Source organism: Myiozetetes cayanensis, unplaced genomic scaffold (genome assembly GCF_022539395.1).
Source record: "Myiozetetes cayanensis isolate MyiCay16 unplaced genomic scaffold, myiCay2020 scf4, whole genome shotgun sequence".
In the NCBI taxonomy this organism is placed as follows: domain Eukaryota; kingdom Metazoa; phylum Chordata; class Aves; order Passeriformes; family Tyrannidae; genus Myiozetetes; species Myiozetetes cayanensis.
Genome location: NW_026087631.1, coordinates 21,487,633 through 21,511,078, shown reverse-complemented (window position 1 = coordinate 21,511,078; position 23,446 = coordinate 21,487,633). Strand labels below are relative to the sequence as shown.

At 36.4% G+C, this 23,446-nt stretch overlaps 1 protein-coding gene across 4 annotated transcripts in view; it reads right to left on the bottom strand.

The window, feature by feature from the left end:
- The window catches only part of KIAA0825 (KIAA0825 ortholog), a 246,955-nt gene that overhangs the window by 137,078 nt on the left and 86,431 nt on the right, over positions 1 to 23,446 (bottom strand). For all 4 annotated transcript variants that reach the window (XM_050329299.1, XM_050329300.1, XM_050329297.1 and 1 more), the window contains 7 exons: positions 19,629 to 19,723; positions 16,898 to 17,125; positions 15,620 to 15,885; positions 14,237 to 14,387; positions 10,406 to 10,596; positions 6,883 to 7,065; positions 294 to 404 (listed from right to left, as the gene is read on the bottom strand). In XM_050329299.1, the coding sequence (XP_050185256.1) occupies positions 294 to 404; positions 6,883 to 7,065; positions 10,406 to 10,596; positions 14,237 to 14,387; positions 15,620 to 15,885; positions 16,898 to 17,125; positions 19,629 to 19,723 (1,225 nt within the window). The remainder of the gene's footprint in view (positions 1 to 293; positions 405 to 6,882; positions 7,066 to 10,405; positions 10,597 to 14,236; positions 14,388 to 15,619; positions 15,886 to 16,897; positions 17,126 to 19,628; positions 19,724 to 23,446) is intronic.

The following is a 23,446-nucleotide window of genomic DNA, read 5'->3' as shown; positions in this document are numbered from 1 at the left end:
AAAAGCCATATACCCTTTAATTAAAGCCAGAAAACCTTGGAGACAATTCAAATATCGAACATAATGACTGCAACAGCAAAACACAGTGCACTGCTTTCAGTGTGACCTTTCTTATAGGCTCTAAAAGATTAGAGAAATCTGTAATGAATTAAAAAATGCTTCCATGCCTTTTTAAAATCAGAATATTAGTTAAACATTTATTCAGATACACTCTTTTCAAAATGTTGTCACAGTATTTGACTAATACTGACAATCCAGTGAAGCCTTTACAACCATCAACTTATGATACTCACTTCAGTAGGAAAAAACAGGAAGATGGTATGCAAAATAACCAATGTGATGGATGATAAAAGCCTTCTGGAAACTGTTGAGGAAGATCTTCACCACAACTATTCAGTAATGTCCTGAAAGAAACCAGATATTTTTGAATTACACAAGAGACTGAAAATCCCTTTGGACCACTAGTGCCAAATGATAAATAGTACTAATATACATAATATAAAATAGTACTAATATACATACACATACACATAATTGCAAATCTATTTATGTACTGTTAAAAGTATCATTCTATATTTTATATATTTCCATTCTTTGAAACTTGGCATCTAATATTGTTAAAGAAGTTTTCTTCATATTTTTACTCCTATATAGCAGGTTTTCAAATTCCACTTGAAAATGCATTCAATAAGCAAATTGCTCTTGTCATTCATTTCTGCTGCTCTTTTCTTTCTGCATAACAAATGCATTGTATTATAAATACTTTTATAACAATCATAAAAAGAATATATTTTGAAGTGCTAATAATTGACATGCAAGTACCTATAGACTTTAGATTAAACTGGACAAAAATTTGTACCAGAAGCTTTAGACCTCCACTAGCTTATGAGAAATGGAATACTGGTTGCTTTCAAATACAAGAATCTGGTAAGGAACTAGATAAGCTAGTTTGCTGTCACTTTTGCAGTACTTCACTTACTCAAAGGATGTAAGTGGCAAAAATCAAGACGTGTCCAATCCACTGACACTAAAAATTAACTATTTTTATTCATTATATGATAGGATTATAAATATATGTAAAAACAGGATTCCATAATTTAGTATTTGCTTTTAATTACTGCTTAGCAATAAATTAATAGTATTGGTACAATTCTGTAGCAACCACTAGGATGCAATAATGTGTCATAGGAATAGACGCCCCTTGGCTTATTCCCTTTTTACTCTCATTTACACTGAATATAATTCCAGCAGAGAGGATATAGTTTGTCCATCCTCTGTTAACTATAAACAATTGTCACTTCCCAAGCACCCTACTTTTTACCTTACTTGCCTGTGAATTTTTCATCTTAATAACTTGCCTTCTCTGAAGTTTGTTTCTTCATGTATCATGGCTGTGATATTCTAAGTTATATAAAGAAGGTATAAAAATTCCAGTGTATATTTCCTTTATTTTCTGAAATGAATCAATGTAATTCCCACTTTCAAGTCAGCATTATTTCTATTGTACTGAGAGAAGAACCTCAGGAAAAGATGTGAGGACTTTCTCAGGACAAGAGAACGTTTTTATATGACCAAAGAAAGCCACCACCATGAAATGGAAGCAGTGAGAGTGAATCTAAACACTTAAAACAGGAGGTAGGCTGGAAATCCTTTGGAATACAGCCTTCAGGAACTCCTAACCTAAAAGCTAGAATCTCCCTTTCTTATAGGGTGTTTTGTCACCATGGCATTAATAGCACTTGTGTTTTGTCATTTACTTATTATAAGTTACTTTTTAGCTTTTTTTCACACCTCCATATAAGTAATTTAGAACTGCAGCTACATGTCTGCCTAAAAGACCCCAGATCAAAGAAGAGAGAGAATTACACTTGTTCAACAAGAAAGGCAGGTCTAAAAGTTTCTGAACTTCTCCAAAAGACAGGGTATTTGGAAATTATTTTACTAATAAAAAATTAGCAGAAAGAATTTACTACAGACATCTAAATGATCTTAAGTAAGCAATATTCGAGCAGAAGGACTAGCACAGTGCTCTTTGTGATTTGTGAAAATGTGAGGATTAAAAATAAAGCTGAGATTCTAGATAATTATAGATAAAGGTAGAACTTAAAGAGGAAAAATAATTTTTTAAAGACAGTAATCTCAATTTTATGAGGAAGTTAAAACAAAAAGAAATCCAGTTGATTCTCATCCACTGAAATATTCTTCTGAATATAGCAAAGCATAGAGCAAAAATCCTAAAAGAAAGCATGATAAATACATTTTGAGTAGCAATCTAACACAGAAAGACCACATCTTGTTTACTGATTGTGTAGGAACTATTTGAGAGAATTCTGGAATTAGCTGTATCCTAAGAAGGAGCACACAACAGACTTTTGTGTTCTGAGGCCTATAACAAAATCTCAACAGAAATTTTTAAAGTGAGACGGAGATAATCTGAGGCTTTAAAGATTGTTTAAATATTAGAACAATTTCAAATACTTCTAACAAAAATCAAGTGTCTAATAATAATACAGCAATTCTCATGCCAGCATTTCTTAATGTCCACTGTTGGCTATGTTACTCTGAGCCAGAATGTTTAATTCAACTACTTTTCTGACAGAAGTAATAATAATAGCTAGTAGGAAATTTGTTTTTGCTTCAAGATATCTTAATGCAGCTGCCTATAGTTTCAAAGCAGTAGGTAGCATCTGTGAAAGCATTTCATACCAGAGCAAGACTTCAAGTTACAGTAGTTTTATTCTTCAGTAGAGTGTAACAAGTGAGAATTGATCCTGTAAGCCTAAGTATAGGTGTGAAGAATTGAGATGCCAACAAGATGCATCTTGACAGTATTTCTTGGTAGTCTTTGAAGGATTTAACTCTGTATAAGGAATACACAGGACTAAAAAGCAATTTCATGAGTTATATATTAAAGAGAAATATTTTCAGTCTTTCAAATTGAATGGCAGATATTTTTACCCAGTAGAGATCAATTTTGCCAATAGACTATCTAAATTCTTCTCTAAGCATTCAAACCATTTACCTGACTTCTTGTTCATAAAGTAAGATATAATAATTCATAGTATCACAAAAAACTGCATTTACTTTACTCTTCATGTTCTTCCTTAACAGAAAGATTGTGTTCTCCTACTCAGTACAAGAGACTAAAGAATACAGGAAACATCACAAGAACAGATCTGCTCCAAACTGAGCGACCCTTAACCCAATGCAGAACACAGTCTCTACTTTGAGGCCTGGTTAATTTAATTCTGTACAAAATAATGAATTAAGAAGAGCACTGGATTCTCTTATGTAACTCACAGGCAGCACTGAAACTTTTTGATCCACTGCACAAAGCCCCAGCTACTAGAACTGACTAACTGAAAACAAGGTTGTCAGTAATAAGACTATGGTGACTGGAAATTCTGTGGTATGAAAATTCTCTTCTTTCAGAGGTTTGAGTAAGCAGCAAGAAAATAGTGACACTTTGTACATTTGGGAAACATATTCTGGAGACTTCTTTTGTTCAACAGGTCCTCAACAATCTGGACAAAAGCGGACAGAGAACACGTTTAAAACAGGTGACACTAAATTAAGGGAAGCGGACACAGCAGTTAAGAGAGTGACAAGCCATGGATGACTGGATCAACAGACACACAAAAAATTGACTGAGGTAAAGTTGCTGTTTACTCCAGCAACAGAATAACTTAGGCTGGGAACTGATTTATCTGAGTACAAACCCAAGCCTGGGATTTATGGCCCGTAGGGTGTTGAAAACAAAGCAACAGTGTATTGTCACTAAAAAAAAAATGCAAACCACTCACTGGACTGCACTAGGAAGAGGATGGCAAGCAAAATCAAGATATTGATTTGCTTCATCTACTTGGCAACAATTAAGCCTCACCTAGAATATTTTGTGCAGCTGTTGGGCCTACAGCTCAAGGAGGATATGAGGAAACTGGAAAAGTCTACACTGAATCATCTTTAAGAAATGTTTAAGGGATCTGGGCTCCTTTACTCTGGTGAAAAAGTGGCTAAAGGATCACTTAACCTAATGGCAGTCTACAAATAGCCAAAGAGTAGTTACAAAGACAACACTGACAAACTTTTCTCAGTGTGGGCTGATGTGATTCAGCAACTCGTAGCCAGCAGCTTTGAAGGTTTACACTAGATATTAGGCAATACTTTGCAGTAATGCAGTGCAGCTGTGGAACACATTTCATGGAGAGGTTGTAAAACACTTCCTGGAGGCAGACATGGGGCAGCTAACACAGTCAGCATGTCTGACTTCTCTTAGTGACTGTTCTGCTTTAAGCAGGAGGCTGGACTAGATGATCTCCAGCAGTCCTTTCCAACCAACATTTCCATTTTACTAAAGGTACTTCAGGAAGGCCACAGAAGGCTGGAGGAAAATAAAGCACAGAAAAATGAGCATTAAAAATCCAGATACACAGGTGAATTTTGGACCAGGTCTAAGTAACCTTGTCATATAGAAAAGAAACTCTAAGTGATAGCTGAACACATACTTGATTGCAAAATTAAGAATGAGAAAGCATATGTCAGAATCACCTTATTTGAGGTTAAGGATATTATTAATTTTTCAGCACAATTATTTTGCTACATCTCAACAATATAATAAAGAAATTTGAGTAATTTTAGGTCCCTGGAAGCAATATTTATTACAGCAACTCTAGTAAGTTATAAATAAGTCAGTCCTATTACTAGACAACTCCTGGAAAACAATGTCCTGTTATTGCCACCTTTATGATTACAGAAAACTTTCCTGAGAAGTCTAAAGATTAATTGACATCTAGTGTCTGCAGGGTACTTTTTAATACCAAAAGAGAGCATTATACAGTTAAAAGAAAAAGCTTTATTTGAATTCCTGTTAACTTTACCAAAGTTTTGAAATACATAAAGCCAAGCTAGCAAAATAACAATAAACTGTGATCATAGAACTATAATTGAACAGAGAACTGATGAAAGATAAGTATTCCTTTAAGATCAGGCATAACTTCTAAATTTGTTATTGACAGATTCTTAATGTGATGAACTATGTACACCTCAGTAAACAATGGACCTAGATATTCAACATAAAATTCAGTGTTTGCAACTTTGATTCAGTGCTTCCAATTGGATATAGTAATTCAAGAAGCTGATTTGCTAAACCTCTTTTTTCTTTGTGTTCTGGACACTGGATTAGGTTAACTGACAAATACCAGCTGTAATGAAATACACAATATAAAAAGACTTCTTTTGATAATGTAGACTCACAGATTTCGAAAACACAAGTTGTGAATACAAGTTCACAAAAAAATCCTTTTTTACTTACACCAAAACATGCATCATCTATATAGCAATGTTCTTCAGTGTTAATATTATTTTTGTAACTATATAAGAAAATATGCCAATTTTTTTTATTCTTTCTAAAAAAAGCTGCCAGATTTTGCTTGTGATTTGCGAAGTACTTTGCAGTAAATTAAATGAGCTGCTACAGCAAATTAGGATACTGAAATTCATATGCCTAAATATGAACACTATACGACCAAGTCGTTTATCTGTAGCATTTTACATAAAATGCAAGACGGGCTACCTCTTCATTGGCACTTCATTCTGAAACTCAGTGACTGCTCAAGTTAGCAAATATTTTTATCATTACAGGTATAGATAAATTTGTAAACAACTTTGCTTAGTGGAGGAGACTAGAATAGCTAAAGAAACAAATTATACTACATATTTAGTTTGTACCATCATTCTGTCTTTCATAAAAGAAAGATGAAATGTAAAAATTGACAGTAGAAGCAGTTACAGGTACCACATTGTCCATTTCTCCTCTGTTACTACTGCCACAGTCACACCTAATCAGTCACCTTTTTAATTGCTATTTTTTCATATGCCTGCATAGTATAAGATCAAACATCCAGTTACAACCTACTTTTGCCATGTTCCTTAGAGCTCACAAATACTAAGAAGAGCCCACACATGACAAAAAATTTTTAGCTGAAGAAGCTTAAATTCAGGTCTCCACCCTACCTAAAATATTCCTACTTAGAATAATAAGACAGTTGAATAGGATGTGGCTTTGTTACTTTGCAGTTTTGTTGTCCTTGTTTTTTTAACTTGTGATCTCACTTTGTATTGTCTCATACACCAAATTTACAGCAGAATTTTAGCAGAGAGACTCAGACACAATTTCAGTGCAAGTAATGTGTCCTTTTCTTTATAGCTGTTACTTGTGAAGACAGGATTTCATAAATATGGCAATTCCATACTCTTTCTCTTTTAAACTATATTAATATTTGTTGAAGCACAGTGATTATGTAACCAGATGATCATCCCAGTAAATTATCTTTACATTTCAGTACTTGCAAAAAATATTATGGGATGAAAGCAGAACATTCTAATTTACTTGGAAGCTGAAGGTAGATGTATTTTAACTAGTAAGATGATTTTTTTTCAATTGATGAATGACTAAGTCCTTGAAAACCTTACCAAAGTCTTTGATACCATATTTAGATGGACAAGACTGAATTTCAAAAAAAAAAAAAAGCTAACTGAAAAGCAAATTGCAAATCTGGGACAGTAATTATTAAAAATTCTACTGTTTGTGTTACAGAGGAAATCAATCCAGACAATCACTGTGGTCTATGTTATCAACAGAAAAAAAAACGGTACAGCATAGGGGTTTGATCCAAGGCTAATAAAATACCAGCAGATATTATTAGGCTTTAGGGAAGATCATACAGGTAATTTCACGACGAAATTGAGAAATAGTCAAAGATTACAAAAAGGCATCACTGCTATGCATTTCATTTGATTTCAACACAAATATTCACCCTCTAGACCCATCTGTGTAAGGTCAAGAAACAGTTTTCTCAAATGGAATGTTTATTTCATACTCACTCATATAAATTCTTCAGTGGTGAAGTTAAAATAGCCAGCACAGAGATCAGACTATTGCAGTGGCTATGTATTTTATAGATCTTGAGATCTCTGTCTTCATGTGGATTCAGAAACTCCCGTACAGAACTACAAACTGACCAGAGCATATCTTCAGTGGACATCAAAATTGCTGCAATATCAATTCTTTAAGAAAAGGAAAAAAAAAAAAAAAAGGAAGAATAAGATTATTTAGGACATCTGGATAGTAGTAAATTTCAATTAAATAGACTTTTCCTCTGACAAGTATAAATCACAGTATGGATTTGAAATTTCCTCTTCAGTGGTGTAGGAAGCCTGAATCCACTACTCTGTAAAAATTCAACACTTCCATAGAAAAGTCATTACTGAAACTACTCAAAAGAAGAAGTTAAAAAGCTTGGAAATGTTGTTTTCCAAAGGACAGTATCACTAAGCAAGAACAATTTACTTTCTAAACTACAAGTCAATAAACTTTTTTTTTCCTTTATGATAATATATAATTAGAATGTACTTACTATTTTAAATCTGCTAAAAAACTTCTTTTGCAAAAAAGTAATGACAAAGGAATTTCAATCTGCAAACTACCATTCAACATATTGCAGCGTAGAACATTTCTGAGTCAATGATCTGTTGCCTCTTGGTATTGGCTGGCAGAGTATCATGGGTCATTGGCCTGAACAACAGCAAGAACCCAAACTACAAGAAGATAATCTCACAAGACTATGCTGACATAAAACACACAGAAAATAGGTGGATAACACAAAATATATGGGAGGCATGAGGATGAACAGAATAAATTACCTAAAGTACCTAAAAGACAACAGATGCACATGTGATCAACTGGATTTTTAAGAATCCCTTATTTTTAAAAAATCTAGGCAAACACATACAAATGCACATTTGCCTGTATTACTTATCAGTTCTCTAACATTTCAAGAACAATTGGGAGAAAAGTTATCCCCACAAACTACAGCATTATAAATAAAATATGCAAAACCCTGATTTGATAAAGATACTATAACTAAATCAGTGATAAAGATATTATATCACTAACTTTGTGATAAAGATACTAAAATTTATATTGAGTAAATTTTTTCCATTTGTTCATGACAAGATAGTTCAATTTAGTTAGTGAAAAACTCAAGAATCACCTTATTGAATGAAACCGCTTTTCTATAAACCTACAATGTAAAAAGTTCTTTCTGGTTTAGAATTTTGAAGCAAATTCATACAGAATTGACTAATACTACATTTAAGAAATACTGTGTTTTTCATATTTCAGGGTATTTTTTTCCCCAGAAAATTTCCACAAAAGTTTCCAGGAAACATCTTAGTACCAAAAGATAAAGGAGAGCCAGATCACAGTAAATTAATGCAGGAACAGGGCATAAACCCAGGTATTTTTATATGTAGAATAAAACTTTGTTTTTTCCTACCCATTCCAAGAACATGATCTCGTGCAAGTTACTTGAGCTTTCACAGAATCACAAAATATCCTGAGTTGGAAGGGACCCATAATGATCATCAAGTACAACTCCTAGCCTTGTGCCATTCCCAAGAGTCACAGCATGTGCCTGGGAGTATCAGCCAAATGCATCTTGAACTCTGGCAAGCTTGATCGTGCAACCACTGCCCTAGGGAGTTTATTCCAGCATCCAATCAACCTCTGAATGAAGAACTTCTGTCTAATATCTACACCTCCCCTGACACAACTTCAGGCCATTCCCTCAGGTCCTGTCACTGGTCCCCACAGAGAAGAGATCTCTCCTCTTTTCCACCTCACAAGGAAGTTGTAACTGCAATGGGGTCTACCCTCAGTTTCCTCTTCTCTAGGCTGAACACACCAAGTGACTCAGCCACTCCTGATAAGGCTTCCCCTCAGGGCCCTTCACCATCTTTGTCGTTCTCCTTTGGACACTCTCTAATGGCTTAATATCTTTCCTATATTGTGGTGCTCAAAACTGCCACAATATTCAAGGTGAGGTCACACCAGTGCAGAGCAGAGCAGGACAATCCCCTCCCTCAACTGGCTGGGGATGCTGTGCCTGATGCCCCACAGGACATGGTTGGTCCTCCTGGCTGCCAGGGCACGTCTGACTCATATTCAACTGGCCATTGACCAGGACTCACAGGTCCCTTTCCTTGGCACTGCTTTTCAGTAGCTCATCCCCCAGTCTGTATGTTCATCCAGGGTTGCCCCATCCCAGGTGCAGAGTCTGCCACTTTCCCTTGCTGAACTTCATATGGTTGGTGATTGCCCAGTCCTCTCATTTGTCGAGGTCTCTCTGCAGGGCCTCCTCACCTTGGAGGGAGGCAACAGCTCTGCCAAGTTTTGTGTCATCTGCAAACTTACTTGGTATCCCCTCCAAGTAATTTATAAAGATGCTGAAGAGCACAGGGCCTAAGATGGAGCTCTGTGGAATCCCACTAGTGACAGGTCACCAGTGTGATGTTACCTTTCATGACAATACTCCTTTTCATAATAAAACATCAGATGACAGCATGTAACTCAGCTCACACATATATCTTGTGAGTCTCTCACCCACTTAGAAATTACAAACTCTTAAACTCTTCTCAGTGGACAACAGGCAACAGGGAGAAACTCATGCACAGGAAGTTCCACCTGAATATGAGAAAAAACTTCTTACTGTGTGGGTGACCACACAATGAAAGAGATTGCTCGGAGAGGTCATGGAGTCTCCCTCACTAGAGATATTCAAGAACCACCTGGACACAATCCAGTTCACACGGTGCTCTAGGAGGACCTTGCTTGAGCAGTGAGGCAGGACCAAATGACTCGCTGTGGTCCCTTCCAACCTTATACATTCTGTGATTCTGTGTGATTCTGTTATGAGAAATACACTAATTCATGCAGTAAAACACTGGATGGAAAGGACAATGGTAGAGTAAGTTTCCACCTGGAGACACCTGGTTTAGTATTTCTCAAAAAGACTCTCCTCTCTGGCAAAACCTAAGAATCCCAATCAGAAGAACTTCAGCTTCTTATTTCCTAAAATGACAGAAGAAGGAATAGCCTCTATCCTCTCTCTTTCTGCACCACTGGTGTCATTCTGGTAAATCTTTTGATGTGACCTTGTAACTCTTTTACTTGAAAAGCCCTATGAAAATATGAATACTACTAGAACACATGAAGTCTTCTTGATGAATTAACAGCTGCCAATTCTGCCCCCATTTTTGGTTGCATCACCATTTTTCAATGCACTTTCACTGTGAGGCTTTCAAACCAATCAAGCAGTTTATGGAACAATTTCACCAAAAGTTGAAAGGTCTTTGATTTTGCCCAGTTCATGGTATGATTACCAATATATTTAGAATACATATATTACAGAATATATTGAATTAAAATGAATATCAAAATGCACAAATTTGGTTTACCCCCTCTGCTATGTTCATGAACATTTAAATCTGAATCAAAGCAGTGCATAACAGAAAACTAATATTTATTTATTTATCCATTAAGACTGTGCATTAAATACACCATTACCTGATTTGAGGTGTTCTCTTGTAACTGGGACACACCTGAAAATATCTGGAGGACAGAATATCCAAAGATTGCTCTAGTATATCTGTAAGAATCTCCTGGGCTGTCTTTGGAGGTAGAATAGTCCATAGATCATGATGAATAGCACAGCAGAAGTAATGCCACATCTGGACAGAGAATGAGCATCTTTCCCCCTAGCAAAATCACCACACATTAAATAATAAAAACACACCTTCAAAAATGTCAGTGTAATTCCTATAAGTCTAATTTAATCCATCTGAAGGGAAATAGCTGAAGATCTTCAGGAATATGATGATCAACAAATGGTCCTTGACAAGATGTGAAACATCTTCATTTGCAAGGCAACACATGCTGCATTTCAGTCACCAAATTACAGGTCTGCCACAAGACCAAACCACATCATTTGACCTCTTATATCCTCAGTTAACCTATTCTGCTGACCCATACTGTTGCAAGTTTAATTTTAAAACATATACAGTATACTCACTACAACAGTCATAAAAATTTAATGTAACAGTTTGTCTGCAAAGAAAATAATTATTTAAATTACTTAAGCATATGTATTTATCCAGATTCATAAGTGCTATGCATAACCATGATTATGAAACTCTGGTTATGTATAACAGATATGCAATAAGAGAGAAAAAAAAGAAAAAAGGAACTATTAAACTGACAATAAGGGATGTCCAGAATTTTTTTAGTAAGTTATTTTTTTATCTTATAACGTTAATTCACTGAAACCAAACATTTTCTGTGAAGGAATCAGCACTGGCACTAATATTTCATTGTCTATGCAGAACTACCCCATTAAGATATAGAAATAAATACAGAGGAGTCAAAATTTAACATCAGTTAATCCACAAAATCTCTAAAAAGTAGATAGCATAACTTACATTTAAATATTTCAACTTATACCTAGTCAGAAAATAGCATTATGATGAAACTGTATGAGAACAGAGACTGAAATCTCCACTTCCCATGTTCCAAAGGAACAGAGAAATATTTTAAGCATTTGTTGATATTTTAGCATTATCAGAAATATAAAATAACCTCACAATTTTCAAAACACTTTCAGAGTTTATTAGGCATTCTTTAACAATAAAAGTACCAAATTTATGACCACCATTCTGGTCATTAAGATTATGAGTGGTGTAAGCATCTCTGAAATTTAATTTAGGAAAAAAAAAAAAAAAGAAAAGAAAACCAAATCATTGGGGCATCCAATTTTTAGGTTTCACTAATGCCAAAGAGAAAAATGATGTACAGCTGAGTTACAAAAGCAAATCATATGACTACTTTTCTTTCTACATACAACCATAAATACCTTATTTCAATAGGAAAACAAACAAAAAAACCCACTAGTATTTTGAATAACCAAGCATTTGACAGGTGTTTCCATACTGATAAAACAGGATTGTCTTACATTGACCAAAAGTTTATGTAATAAAATAATGGACATTTTAAAATAATTTTCCTATATGAAATGCAATTACAATATTATTGCACAACACATGGAAATATAATAAGAAAGCACAAGTTTACTTCGTAACACAACTTACAGCTTCATAAGTTTGTATAACTTCAATGTTAATACATTTCTGCGTGCCTGGGCTTTTAGATATATTATTGTGATTACTCTTGAGGTACATTTAAGTAGAACCTATGCAGAAATAAGACTGTAACCCTACTTTACATTTTACTGAGACTTCCCTGTCTTTGCAAAAACATTTCAACTGTTACAGAATAAACTTAACAGTTAAAAAATAATTAGTTTGAATGCCAGATGGAAGCAAAATTATTTTGGTCCTATATTTAACTTCAAAAACAAATTAAAAAATTTTCCAAACACATGCAGATTTAACAAACAAATATATAATTCTAAATTCACTTTTTGACACAGGACATTTACTTTTTAAAGTAACTGAATGTTGGAAAGTTTTACTTTTCAACTATGTAACTATAAACACAAATTGTTTCACTTTCTCTGCTCTAATTTAATACCCTTTCCCCCCTTTCTTAGCATTGTACCTCCACTGCAGAAGCAACAGTTTCACTGAAGATTTAAATGAGATGCATTCCCCTTTTCTGACCTGTTTTTCTATTTGCTGCCATTTCTAGACAATTCTACTGATAAACATCTGCTATTTTTGCAAGCTCCATATAATACAAACAGATGTGAGCTTTTATTTAGCTTATATATCAGGAAACAACCAGCTGTGCTTTATTATATAAACCACTCAATATTATCTCTGAACAGACAATTCTATATTTTTTGACTATTAGAAAACAGAAGTTCCCACAGCTACAGCAGATGTCTGCTACATTAACTGCTAGAGTTTCAGCAGGATGTTGCCTCTGTAACAAGCAATAGGTCTTAATCCAATCTCTTTCATTTGGGATGCCTACAAGAGGCCAATGGAAGTAACATCTGCTCAGCATTGTGGCTCGCAAAGGCACTCTCAACAGACCATGGTCCACCTTGTGCCATCTCCCATGACCCAGTAAAAAGAGCAGAGTGATGATGTAAAATTACATATTTCCCACCTCAAGTCCTGCAAACTTTAAGAGCTGAGACACTGGTTTTCCTCATCCCTTCCTACACATGTCAGTTCAGCTCAGTAAAAAAAAAAAAAAAAACAGATAAAACAGATAAAACTGTTTAGCTACTCCATATTCTTTCATCTTCAGATAACTATTTCTCACAATTAGGTTTCCTCCATGGTGAAGCTACTGGGTCACTAGCAAACAGCACACAGCACCATATGGGATATGGATAGTCAAGACTGCATCATGATTTATTGGTTGCCAAAAGCTACGACATTTCTTACCTTATCATCTGGGCCAACATTCAAACAAAAGTAAAATATTTATTTACTTTACTTCGAGGGACAGACATTTCAATAGATTACTCATATTAAGGTTTGTATGCCCTGTCCAGTACACATTTTTGTCACTGCTTAGCAGTTTTTCATAGTACATCTGTAGAATACATGTATCATAGGGAATTTTCTTTCATGTAATTCTAGAAAATGCATAAAAAACACACACTAACTGACTTAGACAAAAAGTGATAAAAGGAAGAACAGGATTTTGTCTCCAGGAAACCTCAGTTCTAATTGATAAAAAACATATAATACATCATCCCACAATCAAGTGAAAATAATTTCAAATGGTACATGTCAAGCTGTGTTTGCACTTAACTGCAATGAAGGAAAAAACTCAATAAACAAAAATAAATTGCTTTTTTTTTTCATAGAATCAATAGGATTATAGCTATAGCTCAGGCCTGTGATTTCAAAATGCAGGTGAAATGGCACTGTTTACTTCAGAAATCTACTGCTGAATGCTTAAGGTAACTATCTTGACCATCTTTCTTTGTTATGTTCTTCACTCCTGAAAACTAAAATAGGGAACCACTTGAAAACAAAAACTAAATAATGAGATGAAAAATTTCCCAGAAAAAGATTTTCAAATGTTACATTTTCTATAAGAAGTGTAAAGTTCTTAGAGATTTAGATGAGGGTGTTTTCTTTACCGAGTTCTATATAAATGTTTTAACACACAATATTTTATGAAGCAAATGACACAAACACTTCATGCTAACAATATATCTCATTTTTAAATGATTATGTTTTTCTACGTCATTTCTAGAGAGGCATTTGCCTGCAAGAATAGATATTTCAAAAAAGTAAATTGCAACAATTGTTATTTTAAAAAGAATGCTGATCATATGCTTCTAATTAGTCAGAGAGTTGGCAATCAGCAGTAAAACACATTTTGTAAAAGTGAGGCATAGTAAACTTAACCTCATACCTCATAAAAAGCTTTGGAGTCATCCCAGTGGTGGCTCTCAGCATCTTGTAATATGCTTGTAGCACAAACTCTGATGCAGTAGTTCGTAAGTTGAAGCTGGAGAACATTGATGAATTCCTGGTACTGTTGGACAAGCACTAGGAACAGGGGGCTGTTCAGAGAGAATGATGAGAGAGACAGTGATTGAAAGGCTGTGCAGTAGGAGGTAACAAGCCCTAGTACTCCAAATAGTCTTGATTAGTAGATATCAATCATTCATTTCCTCTTGATTCTGAAGTCTGAACCTAGCACTCACTTTTGAAACCCTTTGTTACAAAAGTTCTTTAAATATGTCTCCTTGTCTATAAATTCTCATTTACCTAAGTCACTAAGAAATAAATTACTTAATCCTATTTTCTGAGTATAAGTACATTTGTCATTCCTTTTTTTTAAGATTCTGTGTTGCAGCATACTTGCATCAGCACTGAGTGTGATAAAGAAAACAAGCACAGAGTACAGATTGCTTTTGGTAGGTATGTACTAAAACTCTTTGACAATACACCTGAATAGAATTACTGAGCAGTATTTTGGCTCAGACTTCCCATTCACAAAGATATACTTCATGCAGAAGAGAGTAAAATGTTAGAGGGAAAGTAGCTCAACAGCACACAAAACCACTCAGAAATCATACATTCCTTGAAAATCGTGTTAATTCCGCATCCCTTCCAAAAGGTATATATAGTTTCTACCTTTCATTTACATATGGTCAGAAAGATATGGATCAATGAATACATTCCTAGTATCTTAAGTCAAATATCTCAAAAGCACAGCAAATGAAATTATACTGGCCCCTCAGGCTAAATACTGTCTCTGACTTTACACTCCTACTTCATATCTCCCCTAATTTTTATTCTGCATGCAAAAAAAAAAGTTCTAAAACTACACTGGATATATTAGTTTACATGTCTGAATACAGACGGAGTAAGGAAAACACACAGGAATGTATTTGTATGTTGTCCTTTAAGATTTGCTAAGAGCTAAATTAGATTTTATGAAAATTCAGCTATTACAAAGGTGAGAAAAAGAAATTAAGGCCTTAGCCCTTTATTTAAATGACAGCAGAGTACACTCAGTTTGCTGGACAATCCTATTTTCTCAAGCTTAATAAATAAAAAATATTGATCTGCAAATAGAATGTAGATCTTGAACATAATTAATTTGTTTTGTAAAGGCGGCTTTAGACTATCAATAACTTTGATTCAGGTCATTCCATAAATGAATGTACAGTGTACACGCACTGAGAGTGCTAAAAATATAATGCAATTTGGAAAACTACCACCATACTGTATCACCAAAATGGAATGAAGTCACATATTTTTGAATTAAATATTATAAAGAACCTACTTTTTGCTTGTTTCTCTCATTAAATTGCTATACATTGTAAAATGCTGAAAGACATATATTGCTGTGGAAAGGGCAGCACACAAGTCTTGCAGGGGAGCCTTGGAGGGAACGTCTTTGCTCTTCTCCTCCAGTCTTGCCAGCACAGCTGTTGCCACTTTGCTGCAGGCCTCTACAAAGCTTGCTCTAATTTCATGAAGAGAATCATCTCTGCATGCCAGAGCCAATGGAAGCAATGTGTCCAGTTCTTCCATGATGTCAAAACAAAACTGAGAAAATAAACAAACAGGGCATCAAATTATTTGTATTCTGACAGCATCGTTTAATTTATATACATTAGAGTCAGATTCTTGAATAATAAAATTGGCACAAAACATAAATATATTGAGTCAGCTTTACAAATATTTCAATCTATTAAACAGGAGAAACATTTGTCTACTGAAAATTAATTATTCTTTCATTCCTTCTTGCTTTAAAGCTGCACAGTGTATATTGGGGGAAAGAATTAAAACCATTTTATGCTAGTAATGCCTTCATTTTGGTTTTCATTTCATTAAATGTACATTCAAAGCAAAGCTAATTCCTTGTAAACAAAGATGACTTCCTAAAATAATTTATTTTGAAAAATATACAAACAAATGTCTTAACACTGAATTTGGAAACAAACTTGTCATCTCTTAATAAATTCATACATTGGACTCCCTAAAATTATCTCCCACAAGCTTATTTTAAACAAACATTCATTAACAGCATTCCAAATTTGCCAGAATAGTTGCAAAGCTTACTTAAAAAACCCACAACTTTTAAATATATATTCCCTGAGAAAAACAATTTAATTAACAAGTGACCTTTCAGCCAAATCAAAGAACTCTCAATTGGCCATATTACAGGTTCTGATTAGTTGAATGGCATGTCTAATGATATGAATACAAGAAATTCCTTTATAGCCATATTTCAAAGCTTTCAACATTTTCCCAATGAAACACTTGGTAACAGAAGAGAATGTTAGAATGAATGTTAGAATAAATCAGAAAGTTTTAGAACTTTTTGGCTGAAAGAAATAATGCCAGTGAAGTTTAAAAGTCAATTCTTTCAAGTACACACTACAGGCTATTGTATAAAGCTCTCTTCAGCTTCACATTGTAATGCCTCTCACTTTCTTTTTAATTCCATTTATATCAGATATAGAATATTAATACTACTGTAAGTACTTCAAAGTGTAGATGGCAAACAGCCTTGGCATTCTGTCTCCCCTCAAACTTCAGATCTTTTGATACCTGCCTTAGCAATTCGTTTTGGTTGCTCCTCCTGTTGGACTGCTCTGCAGGATTCCCTCATTTGCTGGTTGTTTACAAGACTCATTGCACAGCCTGAAGCTGAAAACTCTTCTTTCTGCTCATGTTGAAGAATTTTAGATGAAAAATCCTCGATTGCTATTGTTATACAGTGAGCCACAGAAGAAGACAGGTCTTTAAATGCATTTCTCCAGCCAAAATTCAGTAAAATAGGCTGAAATACATATTAGTACTAAATCAATCCAAAGTCATTATTGAGTGTTATTGTCTGAAAACTAAATGCACATCCATAATTAAATCAGAGGACACCAAGAACTTAAAATATAGTCTGCTGACCTTGAAATTGTGTTAAAAGCAGTATTTACACTTAGGAAAAATTAACATGCATAATGATTTTAAATTTGTCATCAAATTTTAAAGAAAAAATTAATTCCATTTAAACAAGACAGCTTTTAAAAAACATGGTTCATCTTTACTTGATTTATAACCTTTAACAGAATCTATTTAACAAAGTCAAAAGAGTTTACAACCATTTTCAATAATATAACAAGTAATCTAGCAATGTATACCTTGTAATAATTCTCACTGCAAGATAGCAACTGGTAGTTACTAATCATGAATCTTAATGGAAAACTCTTTGGAGAAGTTGGTTTTACCACAGCCATACTGTATTTCTCTTCTCTAGAGCTGGATTTCGCAAAGGGTAAAATATTTAAGTAGAGATTTGTAGTTTTTAGCCAATTCTGACTTTTATTATGGCTTACATCAGTTCCCTGCTTTCTTTAAACAGAGACTTCTGAAGTCATCTGAAGCGTAACAGTTATCAGAAGCAGACACAGAAGGACATCATCACTTCTTGACTTAGATCTGACTTTGCATTGCTCTTATGACATACATCAGACTTAAACCTTAACAGAAGTGGTCAACTGGGAATTGCATCACTGTAAGAGACATATTTTAATTACATAAGATGACGTTCAGTAAATACTGGATCTCCACATGAGGGCATAATGGGAGGAGAGAAAAGAAGGATTCCCAATGAGCTGCATATATAATACTAAACCAAAAGACAGTGAAGGGCTACAAAGTGAAAGCCTTCCACCTTACTTCAATTGAAAAGTTGTATTCCTTCCTTTTCCTTTTTCCACTTCAAGCATTCAACTCTAGTCAGCACAGAAACATCCCCCATGGACACACACTTTTGAACTCACCCTTTTTGGGTGAGGAAGGGGAGGGGTGGAAATTATTGCACCCTGGTCCAGAAGCTCCACACTTTTACCACTTCAATTTTAGACTTCAAGAGATTTAGCCCACATAAACCCTTGCAAAGTCTTTTATTCTTTGATATCTTGAGTTCACATCCAAAGAAAAACTACACATTATTCTGTAAGAGATTTCCTTTTCTGGTGAGAAAACAGGCGTTTTGGCAAAACCAGAAATAACATGCAACTTCCCAAAAGCAGATTCCCAACAGATTACTGAGACTAGAAAGTAAGGGAACCTGTGTTACACCCAGAAAACACAAGCTCCATACAGCTTAAACGAAATACCCACAAATTAAGTGAAACACAGAAAAAAGGTGTTTAAGTTGCCCACAAGAGGAAAGGATGGGATACTAAAAGAAGAAAGAATAGAAGAGGAGAGGGACATATTTACCACTCTGGAGGTCACATGTTGATGGGTCAGGAGGGCAGAGTCCAAGGCAAGATGGAGACCATGTGTGTGTCTGTTTATAGACTCTGGCTATTGTGGCCACTCCCTCTAGGTGGGACCTTTAGCTCACTGCCACTCACTGTCCCCCTAGCCAAAGTGAGGGGTGCCACACTACTTAGAGGCTCTGGGGGCATGGTGTGGGCAGGCCACCAGATGGATCTTACTGATTGACAGCCCAGCCAAATTGCCTTCCTTGCCATGTCCTCTGCATGGGCACAGCAGTGCTGGTTGCAGGCCTAGGCTTAGCCCTTCCCCCACCTTCACACAAACAGATAACATGCTTTATTTGACCCATCAGTCCAAGAATCCGGTGAGATACGAATCTGGCCTCTTACAGGGATCAGTATACTCAAAATATTCTTCTTTGTAATCTGTAAGAACATTAGTCTTGCAAACTGATTCAAAGCACATTTAAAAAGTTTTCCACCATTAAAATTGAGCCATTAAAAAATTAAATTCCACTATCACAAAGTATCAGACTTCTTAGAGCATTTAGGTCCCATAAAATCAACAACACAAATGTGTTTAGTAGTAAATTGGAGCCAGACAAAAACCTAATCTCGTACGAACATTCTACAAAACGTCGTGCTTACTACACAGTAGTTTGTTGGCATCAAAGAAACTACACATTGTGTGAGTACCCATCCCTATAGCAAGAATTATTATTATCAAATTCTAAAAATTTCATAGATTTTTTTAAGATTCTGATGTATTTGATAATATATATAATACTAAGAAAGCTATCATATTTTAGCAATTTTTGTTTTGAGGTTTCCTATGTTAAATTCTTTCTGTTATTAAATATTAAATACCAACCACTTCTTCATGAATGCCAGAAGATTTTATTCCATCTTAACTGAGACTTTGCACCTAAAATAAATCAAAGCAGCCAAAGTAATGAAACTATGGCAATATGTGTTTATAATGAACATGATGACAGACTACACTGTAGACACACACAAAAGAAAATCCCATAAAAAGTGTAAGACTCTTTTCATACTCACCTCTTCTACCTGAAGTAACTGTTCAGGAAGCACGCTGGTTTCATTTACTCTAGTTTCTCCTATTAAAAGCTCCCCACTAGCTCTCTTCAGAACTCCTGCACAGTATGGTAAAAGAGATCAAAGTTAAGATTAATTCTGTAGAAAAGTCAGCAGCCTACAACACCTTCTGATATATCAATACGAAGCATAAAAAAGCCCTCAACAAGATGTAGGGGAATACTAATGATATGATAAAGTCAAATTCAAGTAATACACAGTTCCTTTTATATAACATGATGAAATCTACATCCCATTGTAATCATATTTTATACAAACACACACATAATGTATAAAATATGGTTTCTTTTGTCATTAATTCATTTTTATACTGATTGTGCAGTCACCTATTCTTAGGGAGAACAGATAACATTAAATCAGCTGTACAGACATTAATTTCTATTCTTTGTTCAATAAATTATATGAATTGAACACTAATGTATTTTTACAGTTTTTACTATTTGGATATGCCAATATCATAAGAATAAAAAGGTAGTTAATCAGTACAGTTATTATAAGCAAAATAATGGCAACAGGAACAAGTGAAGCTGCTTAAGAAGGGCTGGTACAAGGCTTGCTCATAAATCTTGGAGCAATGGAAATATTGCCCCAGTTTTTAAAAGGACAAACCAGTATCTGGGGTAGATATCACTTTCACCAGTTTTTGCAAGTAGTCCAGGTTCCTGAAGTGCATTGATAATAACTTTTTCTTCCAAGTGACACAGTTACAAATGGAGGGGCTTGTTGGGGATGTGAAAGGCAAAGGCAGCCTGGGCTGCAGGGACTATGAGGTAGCAGAGTTCCAGATCCTGAGGGCAGGGATGAGTGTAAAAAGCAAGCTCACAACCCTGGCTTTCAGAAGAGGAGACTCTGGCCTCTGTTTGGAAGAGTCCCATGGGATTAGGCCCTAAGTAATGGGACGCAAGAAAGCTGGTTAATATTTAAGGATCACCTCTGCCAAGCTCAAAAGAGTTAAAAAAAAAAATGCCTGGAGGCCTGTATGGATGAACATGAAGATCCTAGCTAAACTCAAACACCAAATGAAGCATACAGAGGCTGGAAATAAGGATAGGTAAACTGGGAGAGATGCACAAACAGTATTTAAGCATGGACAGTCAGGGAAGCTAAAGCCCAAATGGAACTAAATTTGGCCAAGGATGTCAAAGACCAGAAGGGCTTCTATAAGCACACAGGGGACAACTGGAAGACTAGGGAAAACGTTAGCCCATTGCTCAACGAGATGGGGGACCTGGTTACACAGACATGGAAAAGGTTGAGGTACTGAATGTCTTCTTTGGCTCAGTATTTACTAGCTAGATCAGCCTTCAGGAATCCCAGGCCCCAGAGACCACAAGACAAGGCTGGAACAAAGAAGATGAACCCTTGGTAAAAGAGGATCAGGTCTGAGGAAACCTGATAACTTAAGCAAACAAGACATACGGATGTCTTGGGCCCTCAGGGATACCCACAAGTGCCAAGGGAGCTGGCAGATGTCATTGCAAGGCCACTCTTAATTATTTTTGATCAATCAGGTCAATTGGGAGAATATCCCAAAGGATATTCAGAGATATTCAGAGAACCAGAGTTTTGTCAACCTCACCTCAATCCCTGGGAAGGTGATGGGGGAATTTCCAGGAACATTATGGACCAAAAAAATCATCAGGAGTACTCAGCATGGCTTCAGTAAAGGGAAGACATGCTTGACCAACTTGATAAACATTTATGAAGAAATAATTAGCATGGTAGATGAGGAGAGAGCAGTGCATACTGTCTACCTGGACTTCAGTAAAGCGTTTGACACTGTCTACCATAAGATCCTGTTATAAAACAAGCTGTAGATAAGCTCTTGATATGTGGGCTGGATAAAGAGTCAGTGAGGTGAGTTGAAAACTGGCTCAATAGCTAGGCCACCAAACATGGTGATCTGTGGCATAAACTCTAGTTTGCAGCTAGGAATTAGCAGTGTATCTCAGGAATCAATACTAGGTCCAATCCTGTTTAAAGCCTTCATTAAAGATCTGGATGATAGGCCAGAGTGTACCCTCAGCAAGTTTGCAGCCGACATCAAACTGGCTGGCAGAGGGTCATGGAGCCATCCAGAGAGACCTCAACAGGCTGGGAATGGACACACTAAAACCTCATAAAGTTCAAGAAAGCTGTGTGCAAATCACGCACCTGGGAAGGAGCAAATCAGGCATCAATATATGCTGGAGGCCTCCCAGCTGGAGAGAATCACACAATAGTTTGAAGGAGCATAAGGATCATCAGGTCCAACTTTTAGCCCTGCCAGAACCATACCCAAGAGTCATACCATGTGCCTGAGAGTATCAGCCAAATGCTTCTTGAACTCTGGCAAGCTTGGTCCTGTGACCACTGCCCTAGAGAGCTTATTCCAGCATCCAACCTCTGAATGAAGAACTTCTGTCTAATATCTACACCTCCCCTGACACAACTTCAGGCCATTCCCTCAGGTCCTGTCACTGGTCCCCACAGAGAAGAGATCTCTCCTCTTTTCCACCTCACAAGGAAGTTGTAACTGCAATGGGGTCTACCCTCAGTTTCCTCTTCTCCAGGCTGAACACACCAAGTGACTCAGCCACTCCTGATAAGGCTTCCTCTCAGGGCCCTTCACCATCTTTGTCATTCTCCTTTGGACACTCTCTAATGGTTTAATGTCTTTCCTATATTGTGGTGCTCAAAACTGCCACAATATTCAAGGTGAGGTCACACCAGTGCAGAGCAGAGCAGGACAATCCCCTCCCTCAACTGGCTGGGGATGCTGTGCCTGATGCCCCACAGGACATGGTTGGTCCTCCTGACTGCCAGGGCACTGCTGACTCATATTCAACTGGCCATTGACCAGGACTCACAGGTCCCTTTCCTTGGCACTGCTTTTCAGTAGCTCATCCCCCAGTCTGTATGTCCATCCAGGGTTGCCCCATCCCAGGTGCAGAGTCTGCCACTTTCCCTTGCTGAACTTCATATGGTTGGCGATTGCCCAGTCCTCTCATTTGTTGAGGTCTCTCTGCAGGGCCTCCTCACCTTGGAGGGAGTCAACAGCTCTGCCAAGTTTTGTGTCATTTGCAAACTTACTTGGTATCCCCTCCAGTTTGGCCTCCAAGTAATTTATAGAGATGTTGAAGACCACAGGTCCTGAGATGGAGCCCCACAGAACCCCACTAGTGACAGGTCACCAGCCTGATGGTCCCCCGTTCACTATTACCCTCTGTGCCCGACCTGTGAGCCAACTGCTTACCCACCACATGATGTGTTTATCCAGCTGTGGGCTGGACTGTTTGTCCAGAAGGATCCTGTGAGAGACAGTATGAAAACCTTTACCAAAATTCAAAAACTTTGCATAAAGGGACCTGAGGGTCCAGAAGGACACAATGCTGAACATGAGTCAGCAATGTGCCCTTACTGCAAAGAAAGCTGATGATGTCTGGGCTGCATCAGGCAAAACATTGCCAGGAGGTCAAGGGAAATGGTTCTTCCTGTCTGCTCAACACTGGTGAGGCCACATCTGGAGTGGCGTGTATGGTTCTGGGCTACTCAGTACAAGACAGACATGAACATACTGTAGGGTGTCTAACAAAGGGCCATGAATACAACAAAAGGCAATGGAGCATCTCTCCCATGAGGTCAGGCTGAGAGCACTGGGACTATTATTCAAGACAAGATAAGGCTCGGAGTGGCATATCATTAACGTATATAAATATCTGAAAGGAGAGGGCAATGAGGACAGAACCAGACGGTTCCCAGTGGTGCCTAGTGACAGGGTC